Source organism: Rattus norvegicus, chromosome 1 (genome assembly GCF_036323735.1).
Source record: "Rattus norvegicus strain BN/NHsdMcwi chromosome 1, GRCr8, whole genome shotgun sequence".
Taxonomy (NCBI): domain Eukaryota; kingdom Metazoa; phylum Chordata; class Mammalia; order Rodentia; family Muridae; genus Rattus; species Rattus norvegicus.
Window position 1 is genome coordinate 162,289,254 of NC_086019.1, and position 16,578 is coordinate 162,305,831.

The window sequence follows — 16,578 nt, forward strand, 5'->3', positions numbered from 1 at the left end:
AGCGCAAGGCCCTGGGTTCGGTCCCCAGCTCCGAAAAAAAGAACCAAAAAAAAAAAAAAAAAAAAGAGTTCAGGAAAACATTGAGGCTTACAGCAATGGCCAAGTACTCAGTAAAGATGATAACTTCAAGACTTCAGAGTGCTTACCAGGAACTGGTGTGTGCGCACGCGAATGCATGTGTATATGTGTGTAGGTGGGGGTCATGGGAGGGAGACCATTGTGTAAAGGATACAGTTACAGTTGGGTTGCTGGAAAAACTCTAGTGATGGACAGTGGTGGTGGTTGAACACTGTGAATGCACTAAATGCCACTGAATTATATTCTTAAAACAGTTAAAAGGGGGTAATTTCAGATTATATATATTTTGCCATGGTGGTGGTGGGGCTAGGGATAATGGCACTTTGTGACACTGCCTAGCACATGTCCTCACCATGGAATCCTGGTCTCAGCTCTAGAAGCAGCAGAACAGAGGTGCCAGGCAGGCACACTTGTCTGCTTTGTCCTACAGTCAGGAGACTGTCCTACTACACTGTGGACAGCCCACAGATGCCAAGGAGAAGACTGGCTCAGGAATTAACAAAGATCAATCTGAGCTCAGAAGAAAAGGCAGGGGAGTTTCCTGGGGAGACAGATATTCAAAGTGCATCCCAGGAGAGGGAACTTGAAAAAGCTCATCCTAGAAGACCTCAAATTGTCACCCTGAGTGGGTCCCTAGGTCCTGTGGAAGTTTGTTTAGCTCCTGGGACCCAAGAAAATCTGTTAAATATCAGTTGAACACCAGCTAGAAACAAAGACTTCAGTAGCCACAACACAAGGAAGAAAATAAACCATGAGAAGCGCAGAAAAAGAAACTAGACAAATGGATTGTCTACAGCTTTCAACAGCCAACCAGCAAAAACCAAAATCCTGAGTTCGATGTACTCAAGGCCAGCCTAGTCTACATAGTAAGAACCAGTCCCAAAGTGAACAAACACTACTACCCAGAGAAACCCGAGGTCATTTTCAATGACTTGATTTATATGACTTAAAAATTTATACAAATGTATAAAAATGATTATAAATCTGTTATTAGATACACAAAAATATACTTTGTGACAACATAGAGAGGGGAGGCTATATGGGAACAGGAGTTTCATAGGCTTCTGAAGTTACATTGGTAATAATTCAAACTGGACTGCTACATATTTAGAACATTCAACATAATTCCCAGAGTGATAAAAAAGGAAACATTTAAATATTCTAGAAAAAAATGTCTCAATGGGTGAAGGTGCTTCTCTCTAAGACTTACAACCTCAGTTAGGGGTCATTATCAGGAAAATTGAAAAAATCCGAAAATAAGGAGATGAAGCAGTAACCAACAGTAACCTCTTAACCAACAGGTCAAATAGATCACAAAGGACACTCAAAAATACCTACAGACAATGAAATCACAAAATACCAAATTTTATGTGATACAGAAAAAGCCAAGCTTAAAGAATGAAAGTAGAGACACTACTGTAATCCTCCAGAAGCTGAATAGACCAAAACAATACTCGGAACAATCAACAGACCTCTTACAGATCAAACAGGAAAATTCTAGAAACACACAAACTACTGAAATTGATGGGGGGAAGGGAGGTTAAGGAAGCTATAGAGTTTGACTCACTAATCAAACCCCCCCCCCAAAAAAATTTAAGACCAGATGTCATCATTGGTAGATTCTACAAAATACTTAAAGAAAAAAAAAATCCACACTAATTCTTCTCAAGCTGCTCCAAAAACTAACTTCCTAACTCATTTGATGAAGCTCAATTATACTATCAAAGCCAGGTAAAGACACCAAACAAAAAGCTACTGACAGAGACAAAAAGAAAGGAAGAGGAGGAGGAATCCAGCTGAACACTGAGACTGAAGAAAGACTTCCACTGCACAACACAGAAGTAGCAAAATGGCATACAAATCTATAACGCTGGTCATGGCTTTGGCTAAGAGCCCCAAGGGTCAGATTTAAATGACTATTTTAGGGAACCACTGAAGAGGTTTTTAAAATGTGTAAGGAACTGAGAGCAACATCAAGAAATGTCATTTTCTTACACACCAACACAATATTATGACCAAATCAGTTCACTGCCAGCTCTGATAACTTAGGAGTCTTTTGATTTCCCAATCTCTCTCTCTCTCTCTCTCTCTCTCTCTCTCTCTCTCTCTCTCTCTCTCACACACACACACACACACACACACACACACACACTGCCATTAACATAATCCCACCTCCACTTTTTCCTGGATGGCTCCTCCTCTTTGCTTAACTCCTTACTTATCCTTTAGCCGGGTTCCCTGGCTCTGCAGGAGTTTCTGCAGCAGCCCCACTCAGGCACTCAATGTTTCCCCATCATCATTCTTACACTCGCTGCATCAAGCTGTAGTTCTTTGGTTCCCGAGTAACCTTTACTAGCTCGAAACTCCCGAAGTCTGCAGCACCCCCACCCTCAGCTGATATGTCGAAGCTCAACATCTCCAAGGGAGCATGGAAGAGAAAGAAATGGAGGATCCTACAAAGGACCATGGGTGGCAACTTGCATATATGGCAAAGTCTTCTTGAAGGAATCAGGTACTATAGGGCAAGAACTTTAACCTCTGCAGTCTTCATTCTTTTGCAGCTTATCAGGGCTCAAGTCCAGGCTCGCCTGCCTTAAAGAAAAACCATGCAAAGACAGAGTGAGCTTTCCCACAAGTCCAAATCTGTGCCTGTTTCTTTTCTTTGCAATATACGGTTCAACGCAGAAGCTTGCAAACCACCAAAGCAGAGGCAGCCAACTTCTCACTAGCCTTTTCTGGGCAAGGTCTTGCACATACCTCCTCTTCCAGATTTTTAAAACATTAAAAAAAAAAATCAGAAAACCAACAAAAAACACTGAATCAAGGACCTCTGTGGGAATCTGCCTAAGGCTGCTGAAAGTTACATAGCCGTGATCCTCTGCCCTCCCATAGGTCAGTCCTCTTAGGTGGTACAAACGCCCTTCCGGAGAAAGCAATACACTTCCATTTGCATTCAATGTAAGTCCTTTTACCTTTAACTCCTCAGTACCTGTTATCTGGGTCACTAATGGAACAGCATGATTACTCAAAACATCCAACACCTAACTCCTTCCCTGGCATTTTTATGTTACTGTTTGCCCAGCCTTTAAGGGTCCAGAGGTTAGACTTTCTGTTATGGAAATGGAGAGACAATGTGACTGACTCAAGTTCAATAACCAGAAGACCCAAGGGTTAAACGCAGCCCTGTTTTCCTTGTACTTACTGTTTCTTGCTGCCTTCCACCCAAGCAGCCTACTATGGGAACCATAGAGAGCAATGCATTCAAAGAGCAAGCTTTCGATTCTAAGACTGTGCAGCAAAACTGTCAAGCAATGCTGCATCAGAGGAAGAACTAGAGCCGACTCAAAAAAACTTTAATAATGAATAACTTTTCTTCTAATGATAGTAATACCTCTAACACTCTCACTTGAAGTTATAAAACCACTAAAGGGACTGAAGAGATACTTCTCCAAAGACAAACCAATGACCAAGATGCTCATCACTAGCTATCAGGGAAATGTGTCATAACCGCAATGAGGTGCCTCTGTAGATACTAGGGAGACTATTTTAAAAGAGCCAATAGCAAGTGTTAGCAAGAAGCCCTCATGCACAGTTACACTGAATGCAAAACACCTGGTCTCTGTGGCCAACAATCTTGGCAGTTCCTTAAAAGGTCAAAGGTAATTAGTTTATTCAGGAGAATTGAAACCTAAGCATAACCTGTGCACAGAATTTGCAGAAACATAGGCTCATAGTACCCAAGAAGTAAAACAACACGTGTCCATCAGCTGACGACTTTTAAAGTGATGCAGCCATGCATAGAAACAGCCATAAGGAAGCACTGATACCTGCTCCAACAAGGATGAGTCTTGAGACATGACACCAAGTGAAAGCTATCACAAAAGGCCATTTACTGTATTCCATTCATACGAGGCACCCAAAGCAGGAAGTCCAGAGGGACAGAAACATGAATGACACCCTAGGGCTAGAGAAGTGGCTGTGGTGATGCTGTCTGAGGTACTTTCTTTTATTGACTGATGAATATGTTCTAAAACTGATTTTGGTAATAGGTGCTCTATCTGTGAAAAATCCTAGAAACCATTGAGCCGCACACATTACATGTGTAAGTAAGTACATGGCATGAGTACTCAGTAAAACTGGATATCTGTGAGTTCAAGGCCAGCCTGGTCTACATAGTGATTTCCAGGTCAGCCAAAGCTACATGTGTCTCAAAAACAATAAAAAAAAATAAAAGACTTTAAAACTCACCATAAGGTACACCTGCAATAGTAGGTATTTATTAGTTTACTTTAAACCAAATCTCTTTCGAGATAATATGGTAGAGAATGACTATGGCTTCACATTCTCCTGCCTCTACCTCCCAAGAACTGGAATTATAAGCATCTACCTACCGCCTTGCCTAGTTTTTCTGTGGTGCTAAGGATCAAACTCGGGTCTGTGCATTCTAGGCAAGCATTCTAACTGAGCCACATCTCCAACTCAAAACCAAATCATCAATGATCAACAGGATTCTAATGGCTTTGTAGAAGTGCATCATTATGTCTAAATATTCTTCAGAGAGAGCTTACCATTGCTTTTAATTTATGGACTTAAACATAAAACAAAGACATAATGCTACCAACTTCAGCAAAAGCATGTGTAGGGATGGGTGCAGACATGTCCTCACTGTCACTGTCAATCCACCTAGTACAGGGACTGAAGAGATGGCTCAGTAACACGAGTTATCCAGAGCCATGGCAGCTGTTCTAACAGGGCCTGGTTTCAATTCCCAGCACTCACATGGTATCCCACATTGTAACTCCAGTCCCAGGGAATCCATGGGTACTGAATGTGTATGGTGCACCAGACATTATAGTCCAACACTCAAACATGTAAAACAAGGGTTGTGGGGGAACCTGGGGAACGTGGTCAAAGAACATTACAGGCCTACACAAAAATGTCTAAGTGCTTGCCACACAAACACAAAACCCAGCACTCACATGAAAAGCCAGGCCATGACTTGTGCTTATAACCCCAGCGCTGGGGAAGTGGACACAGGCAGCTCCTGGAACTTACTAGTCAGTCAGCAAATTAACGTAGGCAGCAAGTCTATACTAGTCAGCAAGCTCCAGATCCCTGTTTCAAACAAGGTGCGGACTAGCAAGATGTCTCAGTGGGTAAAGCCACCGGCTGCCAGGCCTGACAGCTGAGTCAAATTCCCATGACCCAGCTGGTAAGAGCCGACTCCTGTAAGTTGGCCTCCAGCCTCCACACGTATTTAGACATAATTAATACACATAAGTAAAGTATATAAAAATGTAATTAAAAAACCACCCAGGAACCAGGAAGATGGCTTCCATGCACCAACTCAGGGTTGATCTCTATCCTACACACACACAGACAAAACCACTACATACGCTGAATATGTGCCAATTAAAAAGGAGAAAGAAGTCCAGAATTGCTGTTCCCCACTTCCTTCCCCAACAGAAAGTCCTGTCTGTAAGCTCCATCTATGTGGGATTTTCCATGTCCTCACTGTAATATCCTTGGTGGCCAGAGCCTTACCTGGCCCATAAAAGAGGAACGAGCATTATTTACTCATAGATTCATGCTCTAATTAGCATTAGAGTCATTCAAAGGAAAAAATAACTCTTACTTGATTCTGTGTGTGTGTGTGTGTGTGTGTGTGTGTGTGTGTGTGTGTGTGCGCGCGCGCGCGCGCGCACCACAGTAGACTCCTTTGTCATTTAAGCTGCTGAAGCACAGTAAGACTAAACTCTCAGAGACAGAGCATGGTATGCTGATAGAGGATATGGAGCATAACTTACCCAAGTTTGTTCTGTTTCCTGATCCATGTGTATTCAAAAGATAGTTTATTTAATAAAACTTACAACTGCAAGTAAGGATTGACCATAACAGAAGGCTTAACCTGGGGTACATGGATGGTCTTGGGAGCCCATAAGTCCCTGAAATTGTATGCAAAAATCTTAACACGGGTACTGGCATGTGTATTTTTTTGGTGAGAGAGTTCATAGTTTAATCAGATTCTTAAAGATGTTTATGACCCAAGAGAAGTTAATTTTTTCCTTAGCTAGGACAGTCACAAGGTGGTTGAAATATATTTGTACAGTAAAATGCTATCCAACAGCTCCACCTATGGGTGAGTGACTTTCACCCAGTAGAAATGGAGAGGCCACCAGGAGCAAAGTGTCTCAGGGGTGCTCCTGCTGAGACTTTCAGTGTCACACTAGCTAGTGTGAGTTTATTAACTACAGCATCAGAGCTTCTCCCCGTGTGTAGTTGCCAAAATTAGGACGCTACTGATAAATTCTAATTACAGTACTTCAGCACCAAAAATTGGGCAGTTATGCTGATAAATGTATATACAGTTCAACATTTGTCAGTCTTAAAATGCTTATTTATAGTGAAATTCATATAAAACCGTTAAAAACTTTTTCTATTTACACTTTTTTAAAAATGAAAAGTATAGTTTCCTTTGCCATAGCTTGTCAAAATTCTTACCCTCCCATCCCTTACCCTTCACTCTACTTGTGTCAGCAATCACAAGACCAAACCAGCATGTAAACAAACTGCGCCCTAAAAAAGTAAAGATTAAAAACATTACATTTAGAATTGTAAGTGAACACTTTCATACATTTCAAAGGGATTTAAACCAAAGTGAGTAAGTAAGAGTTGTTTTCAAAGTCTTAGTCCAACATGGATGTGCAACTTCCGTGTTGAGAAAGCATCAAACGAGCAGAGTTCACTTTCATTAACACCACTGAACATTTCCTTTGGGCTAGAAATGTCTTCCCCTCTGCTTCCTGACCAAGCCTTCTCAAATCCGTCGTCTTAAAGGGGAGAAAGGGGAGGTGGCCAGACCCGGCAATCCAGCTTCCCAGAACATGTAGGAGAAGGGATTTTAGCCTGCTTGAAAACATTTACATTAAATAAATAGACAAGTGTGGAACTCCACAATAAATTAGTATACAACCAAGGAGCACATGTACAAGCTACCCCAAATACTTCCTGGTCAACAATCTGATGTTTACCCTCCAGCAAGGACTCTTTAATGCCAGAACTTTCCTAGGTATTCATAAACTAATCATGAACTGAGCAAATGTAAAATGTTAGCCAAATCAACATTTCCAGGGATTTGCAAAAACAAAACACGATTTTTAAAAAACTGTTCAGATACATCATTTCAAAAATACAAACTCTTCACAGTCTCCTTTCTTTTCCTCTTAATGTTCTCTGGTGGCATTTGCTCAGTGGAAAGCAGCCGAGAGCCACTCGCAGGAAGTCTCTTCAGTGCAGACAAACTGTCCACTGCCCAGCACCAACAAGAGACCAGGCCTCCACGGGGTGCATCTCTTCCTTTGCTTTTTTTTTTCTTCTATTTTTTTTTTTTAAAGTACATTCCTCTGTGAGTTTAATCCTGTTAAAATGCTGCTCCTGCAGCAACATCTCAGTGAAACACTGTTTCTAGGTCCCCAGCCTAAGTATGAGCAAAGTGCTTTTTTCTTTTACCATAACAAATTGTAAGTTTCCCTGGACACGTGGTAGGTAACCAAGCAGGCTCTAAAGTGCACTCTGGTGGCATCTGCACACTAGGACCGCTCTACAGCGCTCTGAGAGGGGCTGGGCTCAGTCCCATCCTCCGTGCTGCTGTCTACATCTTGCTCCATAGCTGTCTCATCGTCGTCTAGCTGCTGACTGGTGAAGTTGTTCAATTCAAGAAGCCCGCTGGGCTCCACCACCACGTTGGAGCTGGAGTGACAGGGAATAGCATACTGGGGAATGGCCTGGAACAGAAGATGCACAAGAGAATGCTTACAGTGGAAAAGGCAACAGGAGAAGGTATCCCTCCCACCACAAGCACAGAAAACAGAAGGCTGACATGTACTGGACAACCTCCATGACAAGCACTGTGCTAGCTGTCACATGACATTCTACTGTAGCTATGACAATGCTGGGTGGAAACTATCACTTCCGTGTAACAAGTAAGGAGACAGGAGGTAAGGACAGTCTCAAGGTCACACAGCTGTCAGGGTTAATGCTGGATCCAACCTCAAATCCCACACAACTCAAACTGTGTCTTTCTAATCCCTTAGGAGGCCTCTTCTAACAAAGAAGGCCAAATTCAGAAGGTAGGCTTTTTCCCTTTGGTTCTTGTTTTGTTTTGCTTTGTTTTTGTTAGAGACAGCCGTGGCTGTCTGGTACTCCATCTGTACAACAGGCTGGCCTTGAATGCAGAGATCCACCTGCTACTGCTGGGAATAAAAGCGTACACCATCACACCCAGCCTGAATTGTACTATATTTTTGTTCCTCATCTCTAAGATAAATGATTGGTTGCTGACACACAGTGTATTTTAAGCCCCTTTGGTAGTTTAAAGAAGAAACGATTTCTTTAGTCACAGCACAATCACCTTTATAGCAACAGTGAAGATTTTCAAATGTAAGACAATGCCAAAAGTCGGCCATTTAAACAACAAAAAAATATTACTAGGTGAATATTAGTGCCTCTTGCTAAGACTTATGGTCCTATGAGATTCTTTTTTCCTCAAAACTTTTTTTTGGGGAGGGAGTGTGTCACAGAGACAGGGTTTCATGTATCCCAAGCTGGCCCTTCAACAGACTATGTAGCTGAGATGACCTTACACTTCAGGTTCTCCCTCCTCTACCTCCCACTCCCCAGTGTGGGGGTTACGACATGTACTACCATGGCTACCTTTTAAGAGGGAACATCAGTCAAATGGCACCTCTGCTCCTAATCCTCAACATGAATGAACTACATTTTCATTCCTAATCCAACACAGAAAGATAATTTTCAACTAAGCCACTCCAAATGAGTATGGCAATCTAACCTCCAGCTGGCACAATCCATTTTAGTAAAATCAGTAAGTTACCATATGTTGGACAAACATCGAAGCAGCGTTTATCTGTACTAACCATTACATAGAGTCTGTAAGTCAGGCATAACTCACTCCCACTACTGATGAGGAGGCTGAGAAGAGTGAAGTCAGCAGTCCAGCCAAAGTACTGAATAGCAAATCCCAAACAGCCTAGCCTTCAGGTAAAACACCATCAATCACAACAAAATTCACAAAATTCGCTTTTACAGATGGAAACAAAATACTTGAACAAGTCAATGGCCACTCTGACTTTCATTACGTCCCAGTTGGTTTAACAGCAGTCAATTAGTATTCTCTCATAGCTCGGAATCATTGCGAATGGAAAGCTTATTCTATGACCTCAGCAGGACACAACAGTGGCTCTCTGACAGTTCCACCAGGCCACAGTGGGCATTCAATGAACTAAATGCGCCGCTCCGATCCCTTCCAAACTATGTACTAGTTTGGGGAAAATAAAACGGCTACTACCAAGAAAAAACCCTTAATGTCTTTCATTAAGAGGTAGAAATAAAACACAGCTTTAAAGGGCTGGTCTGTACTCAGTTTTAGTTTTCAACCTTAATTTGTAACACAGATTGACTGGTGGCTTTTAGAACAAAGAAGCTAAAGGTCAAGAAGGTGGGCTGCTGACAAACTGTCCCTTTATCGTGACAACACCTTAACAAGATGATCAAAAACTGACTGACACAGCAGAGTTTAGAAACACACATGAAGAAGGTATTTCTGCAGACATTCCAGTCAACTGAAGTGCCACTGTTCTAGAGACCAGATTCAGATGAGGAGCAAGAACTGTTTACAACGTGTCCCTGAAATTCAGCTGAACAGAAGTGTAAGCAATTATGTTCCAGTCTGTCAGACTGAGGAGTCCAAAACATGAGCCTACGAAATCCCTGATCTTTTGGATGAGCTCACTCAATCAACACACTTCGAGTATGTACAGACATCAAACAAAACTGACACACACAGGCATGGCCCTTATGGTCACATGCTATGCTGTCTGACCTTGTCCACCAAGTTTCTATGATTATTTCAAAACAAAAAGACCACCACCAACAAAAACTAAGTATAAACTTGAGTATTATAATAGTTTTTAAATCTCTGTCCTTTGTTACTACTTTGAAGTGACTAGTCCTGTGACATCCCAAAATGGATCAAGCCCACAGCCCCCCATCTACCCGAGATGTCTCATTTCCTTCCAGTTCTTACCTGGATGATAATTTCTGTTGGGCTCTCTTCAGCTTTCTTTTGGCCTACATTCTGAATACGCATGAACTGGCCTGTCGTAGGCACTCCTGCTGCTTCCACTTTTCTGGTCGTTAGGGGAGGGCCAACAGCAGATGGACTTGAACAGGACTCTCTACATTTCGTCATCCCTGCCACCACCACATGGGTGGAGGGTAGAGCTCCTGCCTCACCAGTGAGCACACTGGTGGCTAGAGCCTTCTTTGGGGGATCCACTACCATATGTTCTACATTTGTATCAATCTGAGCTTCCATCAAAGACATTTGCAAAATGTCTGACACTGCTGTCTTCTCAGAGGCCTGAATGGGAGATATGCTTGTAACTGGTGACGTCAGCTTAGGAACAGAACTGCCACCAGTTATCTTTGTAACTGTGGGAGGCTGGCGCCCCTCAAATGTTATCTTTGTAACAGAGGATCCTTGGGTTATAATTGGCTGCTCCACCTGAAAACAAATTGGGGTTGTGTGTATTATAGCTACATCTGTTTGAGGAAAAACTAATCAAACACTCCAGAAAATATGGTAAAAGAAACATTCGTGCGGTATACTAGGAAGACATTTGAAGCTCGATGTTTTAGTAAGAGGGCTGGATGGGAAGGTTCTGTTTTCTTTTAAGGAACCTAGGGAAAGAGGAGGGGTTGAAAGAACCTTTGTTCAGCCAGCCAAGCTATGAGGCAGTAAAGGAAAAACAAAAACAAAACAAAACAAAAATCACAGCAGCCTAGATTCCCTTTGCAATTTACATCCCTGCACACCTTCAACCCGCTCAAATGATTTCAATATAATCTTTTTAAATTAAAGTAAGTTGGATTTCTTCAGTCTTTTGCTTCAAAGTACACTGTACAAACATATTCTCTATGTGTCTGCAATATACATACACACACATGTATAATCAATCCAGAGTAATAAGTTTTTGTTAGTAAAATTTCCTATGATTACCCATATACTTCCTCTGTTATCTAGATGGTAAGTGTAGAGGGTAAGATCGTCAACTACAGTAAAGATGTATACTAGAAAGGGAGACAGATGGTCAATGACGTTCCTTAAAAGACTGCAGTGTACTGAGCATCACTGCCCAGAGGTAAGTTTATAAGCATGGAGGTATGGAACTGCCATGTTCATGCACTGCTGGTACTGCAGAAAGTGATCCTTTAGAAACTACCTAGAAAGCAGGCTCAGAGCTGTGCTTTCCTCTGCATTAGCAGTGTACCTCTCTCCTGACACCAGTACCCGTGCAATCAGGCTTTTGGGTTCCTCTTGCCGGGAGAAGCACTGCCGACATGTTAGAGCTGTGGTGACAAACCTTTTAAAAAAAAAGAACCTCACCCACCCCCAATCCAAGAACACAGAAGTTAACTTTGCATGCTATCAAAATTCTGTTACCTGGCTTGCAGGCTGTTTCTCTGATGAAGTGGGGAGCGCCATTTGGCTCTGGGGAGCTTGGGGTTGCACGTAGATTTTTGGTTGGTTCGGAGCTTGCTGTAGTTTAGGAAGCTGCTGTGTGGTTTTTACGGCAAGAACCTGTACTACAGTCTGCGGGGGCTGTGCCATTAAGGTAGGAAGCTGCCTGTCTTTGGCCACCACGGTATGCTGTGTGTGCTGTGCATCTGGCTTGGGCTGTGCTTGTTCCTGCTGGAGAGGAGTCAGTTTCTGATGCCTGACGGAGAGCTGAGGCATCTGTGTGAGTTTGTGCTGGAGCTGGTCAGCCTGCAGGTGGATGGTCTGCTTCTGTTTGGTCTGGAAGCACTGCAGGGTTTTCACCTGCAGCTGAGTCTGTTCCAGCTGGGGCTGGCTAAGTTTTTGCTGTTTAGTTGACTGTGACTGCGTCAGGGCAGATCGGTAAAACAGACCTGTCTGAGGATCCAATGTGTCCATCTCCTCAACCTCACCCTCCTCAGTTCCAAGTTCCTCACTGTGTTTGGTAAAAGCAGTGTGACTGCTTAATGCCTAGGTAAGAGAGAGACAGGTAAGAATGAAATGAGAAAAAACACCTATAGAGTCACATCTTTCTTGAATGGAAAACATGGGGTTCATTCCAATGTTTTAGGAATCTAAAAAGATCACAGAGCCTCACAGGTTTTTAATCAAAACTCGTAATTTGAACTCTCAGACAGTAAGTACTTCAAAATCCAGTCTACTCACTGTTGTAGGGAACCCAGAACCTACCAATAGAGGAATAAGGTGACCTTACAGCTCAGAAAGAACAGAAAGGCTCCACTCAGGAGCACTCTAGAGCCTGTGCTTGAGGGATGCTCACCAGTGTAAAGACAGAAGGCAACAACTGAGAAGTAAGGCATCTAGAGCAGAACCAAGAACCTGGGCTGCATGCACGCCCTCAGTCCCAAAGGCCAGATGTACTGTCTGGAGACGTGTCTAACCCAATGCCCACAGCAGGCCTCTCTGAGGAGAGGTTGTGTCACCACAGTGTGTGAGTCTCAGGCTCACCGGACCACAGCTTCCCAAAGACCTGGTTCCTGGAAGGGAGTGAGCCAAGGGACAAGTCATTCCTCTTTGTGGGAAGAGACTGACTGCCTGGGGTCAGCTGAGATAGCACTGGGAGGAGAAATCATTCTAAGTGATACTGTTAAAGAGCCAGCCTGTCTGACCTCTATGTGTCTTGAGAAATATCAATGTCAGGACCTACCAATAAAGGACAGACTGTCACCCAGTGAAATCTTTAGACAGATGGCTTTCTAGCAAGTAAGAGGGATGATGCACCCACTCTTCAGAATCCACTGAATGTACTCACAGCTCAGAGCATGGAGTCTTATGCAAATCAACCTAACAACGAGGCTTTCTTCTTCCTCATTAGTCTTCATACCAGGCATTTCTAGCTGATATTTGTTCATTCCCTTCCTGTTGAGTCTTCTTTTATTGATCACATATAATTAAAGGAGTAAACTATTTATTTCCCTTCTTGTTCATAATGCTCTCATGATAATAGTAATAATGATTTATTATAAAGTATAAAATAAAGACAAAAACAAACTCAGCAGCAAACAAATAAACAAACCAAATATGATTTTGTTTTGAAGATCTTACTCTGTTAGTAAATCTGTATTAACAGTAAGAGACAAACAAACAGTGACCAATTCTGATGAGATTCAACCAGACAACCCCACTCTTCTGAATGCTGTTTCCAGAATGTTAAAGAAAAAAGAAAAAATACCGCTTTCCTGGTGTTTCTATTCATCTCTATTCATCCCCTAATTAAGTCTCTATTCACTCCTCACAGACGGATGAGTTACACACACACTCGACAATTCAGATGTCTTCTTTTTCAGACAGAAGATAAAACTGAACCTTACTTTGGGGATAGAGTATTATGAGTATAAGAAGAGGTACAACCTGCTGCATGATGTGGGTGACGGCTCCAGGGGAAGACGCTGGGATGGACTTGACTACCACTGACGTCTGTGTCGCAGTCTGTGACTGAGCAACATGTTGGAGCAGGGTTCGCTGAGGCTGGGAAGGCTGTTGGGGTTGGGAGCGATGGCTGACTGAAAATAGAAGAGGTGGTGATGTTTCTCCGGAAATCAGTCCAGCAACTGTAACCAGTGGCAGTCATTTTAAGCACCTGTATGAGCTTGTGTCTACAGAATGGTACTACACACTAAGAGGCAGAAGACCAGAGCCTGCATCTAGAAACTGTGGGGCTCTAATGAAAGTCTCTAACGAAACTGCTTCCTCATCTGCAAAACAGGAGCCACAGAGGTATCGTAATGATGAGGGAAATGTGTGGAGAGGCACTGTGAAAACGCCCATCATCCAGGAGGGACACACTCCTTTTGTGAACTGTTGGCTTTTCTCCCTAGACTTTTAGCTCACTGAGGTCACAGGGAAACAATGCATTTCCACAAACCCCACACATGTCATTAAGGAAAGTGGGAAAAACAATGCAGTGCCAACACTAGCAGTGCTTTGTTCACATGAAGAGAAACTGCTCCACAGCCTTAGGGATCCAGAGACAGGACAAAATGATGTGCAGAAGGAATTCTCTCCTGCTCTGCTCCAACTGTTCCAGGGAACGTGAAGCTACTTGTTTCCTACGAAAGCACTAAAGCTCAGAGACTCATTCTGTTTGCCTGTGTTTATGGGACAATAGAAACTTGTTTCTTCTTACAAGAGGCAAATGAAGAAATGGGTTGAAAATGGTCCTTAAATAAATAAAGGGTCAACAGAAAAAATGGTTGTTCTGTCACCTCAGTTTTAACTCAAGGAGACCAGCAAGAGTGAAGTTCTAGAAATCAACCCTATTTCCTCCTCTCCTGCCACAAGACTCATGCAAACTAACCATTCACATAGCTGCCAATCAGTGTCCTCTCTTACCAGCCCTGATTTCAACTTTGAAATATAAACACTTGCCACATCCAAACCTACAGAAACACTCAAATAACGTTAGCTACTGGGAAGAAAACCCATCAATCAAAGATAGGTAAAAACAAAACCAAATGTGTAAATGAGCTAAGGGCTTTGAGATTCTGAAAACTCCTCCAATGTCCCATAATCGTCAGGTTAACTTATTTCAAGTAGCACTGCTCCATGCTTAGAAACAGCTGCCTGCCCAAGACTAAGCCACGTCTACAGGTCAAAGCAGCTGTGTGGTGGTCTAAGGATGAACTACAGCTCTAACTGCAATTCCAACTGCAATTCCATTTTCTTTACACTCACAAATGCAGTGCTTGTAACTACAAATACAGCTTCCGCTCCAGGAGATCAGTCAGTATCACCTGGACTCCCTTGATTCTGCGATATACTACCTCACTGCATTTCACAGTATGCCTTTGCTATGTGCATTTTAAATTATGAGTTAATAAAATCTCCCATATATTCTCACCGAAACTGAAAATAAAGAGCCAGGATTTACATTTTAACATCTACTGAAATCATTTACAGAAGGACTAAATAGGAGAAAAATTAATTATGACATTAAACTCAAGCAAGTAAATCAATGAAATTTTAAAAGTATCATCAAAAATAAATGATTTCTGAAAGATAAATAATAATTATCAGATTATATAGACCATTTTGATACCCATACTAGCTTTTATAATTATTACAATAAGTTTTTTTTAAATATTTACTTTAAAAAAATTTATTGTATTTATATGAACACACTATAGCTGTCTTCAGACACACAGAAGAAGGCACCGGATCCCATTACAGATGGTTGTGAGCCACCGTGTGGTTGCTAGGAATTGAACTCAAGACCTCTGGAAGAGCAGCCAGTGCTCCTAACCGCTGAGCCATCTCTCCAGCCTTTAACATTTACTTTTGTGTGTGTGTGGTGTGTGTGCACATGTGCCCCACATGTATCTGAGTGCCTATAGAGGCCAAAGAATTTTATAACTTGGAGTTTAAGTTACAGGTGATTGTGAGCCACTCAATATGAGTACTGGGAACCAAACTCAGGACCTCTGGAAAAGCAGCACTCACTCTTACCTGCCCCAACAGTAAGCAGTAAGACTTTTTAAATTAAAAAACAAAACAAAACAAAAAAAAAAACAAATTGTATTTAATAAAAGATCAAATAACACCATGTAAAAATAATTCTTCAAGATCCTACACATTTTTTCATACCAAATGCCCAGAGTGTAGGCAACTAACAGCGAAACCTAAGAAAACTATCGTCTACTGCAGAACAGAGCAGGGACTAGAGCAGCTTGCTTTAGAGTCAAAGCGGACACTCAGTATGGCTGGGTATGTAAGAGGTGGTGACTATGGAAGGAGGTCACAGAAAAAATATCCACGAAACAGATGATGGACCTCTGCTGGCCCACATAAGCCCCCAAAGCAGTCATTTATTTCTGTAAACAATTCTTTTACTTTTCTAGCAAAGTGTGTGTTTTGTTGTTATTTGCAAAACAACCTTTCCTTCCCTTCACTAGTGAAGCTTACCTCCCCTCTACCAGAGCAGCAGAGCGCATCCATTAAGTGGTCCCCACAACTAGTCAGCACCAACCTCTCATTAGACTACCGATGGATGCACACCACTTACCTAGAAGGGGGAAAGCAACCTCTGTCCCCTCATCAGTGCGCTCTGAAAAGGATAAGTAAGGGAAGAAATCACAGGTCTTTTCATCTGTTTACTATCTGCTAGTCTAGGTTACGGAGACTAACATTCATTTTCTCAGCAGACTGGCCTCTACATCTGTTGCTTTTCTGCTAATATCTGTGAAGTCGATTGTTTTCTACTATCTTCATCAGATTTTCTTTCTGGGAAATTTTAATCCACCAGTCCTAGTATCTCCTCAAGTAATGCTAAAGAAATCTTTTTCTCCATGGCATCTGGAACTCTCAGATAGCTGAAGCTTTACAGTATCCTTTAGTCACTGCTTATAAAACACAAGACAGGGGCTTGC

General features: G+C 42.2%; 1 protein-coding gene across 35 annotated transcripts in view; it reads right to left on the bottom strand.

Moving 5' to 3' along the window:
* Positions 1-5,913: 5,913 nt before the first annotated feature.
* Positions 5,914-16,578, bottom strand: part of Emsy (EMSY transcriptional repressor, BRCA2 interacting) — a 69,576-nt gene continuing 58,911 nt past the window's right edge. For 11 of the 35 annotated variants that reach the window (XM_063267115.1, XM_039101098.2, XM_063267113.1 and 8 more), the window contains 4 exons: positions 13,565-13,716; positions 11,600-12,163; positions 10,181-10,660; positions 5,914-7,862 (listed from right to left, as the gene is read on the bottom strand). In XM_063267115.1, the coding sequence (XP_063123185.1) occupies positions 7,668-7,862; positions 10,181-10,660; positions 11,600-12,163; positions 13,565-13,716 (1,391 nt within the window). In that variant the 3' untranslated portion in view covers positions 5,914-7,667. Of the gene's footprint in view, positions 7,863-10,180; positions 10,837-11,599; positions 12,164-13,564; positions 13,717-16,214; positions 16,257-16,578 lie in introns of those variants that run through there. The other 24 variants (XM_039101095.2, XM_017590189.3, XM_039101094.2 and 21 more) reach the window with 5 other exon arrangements.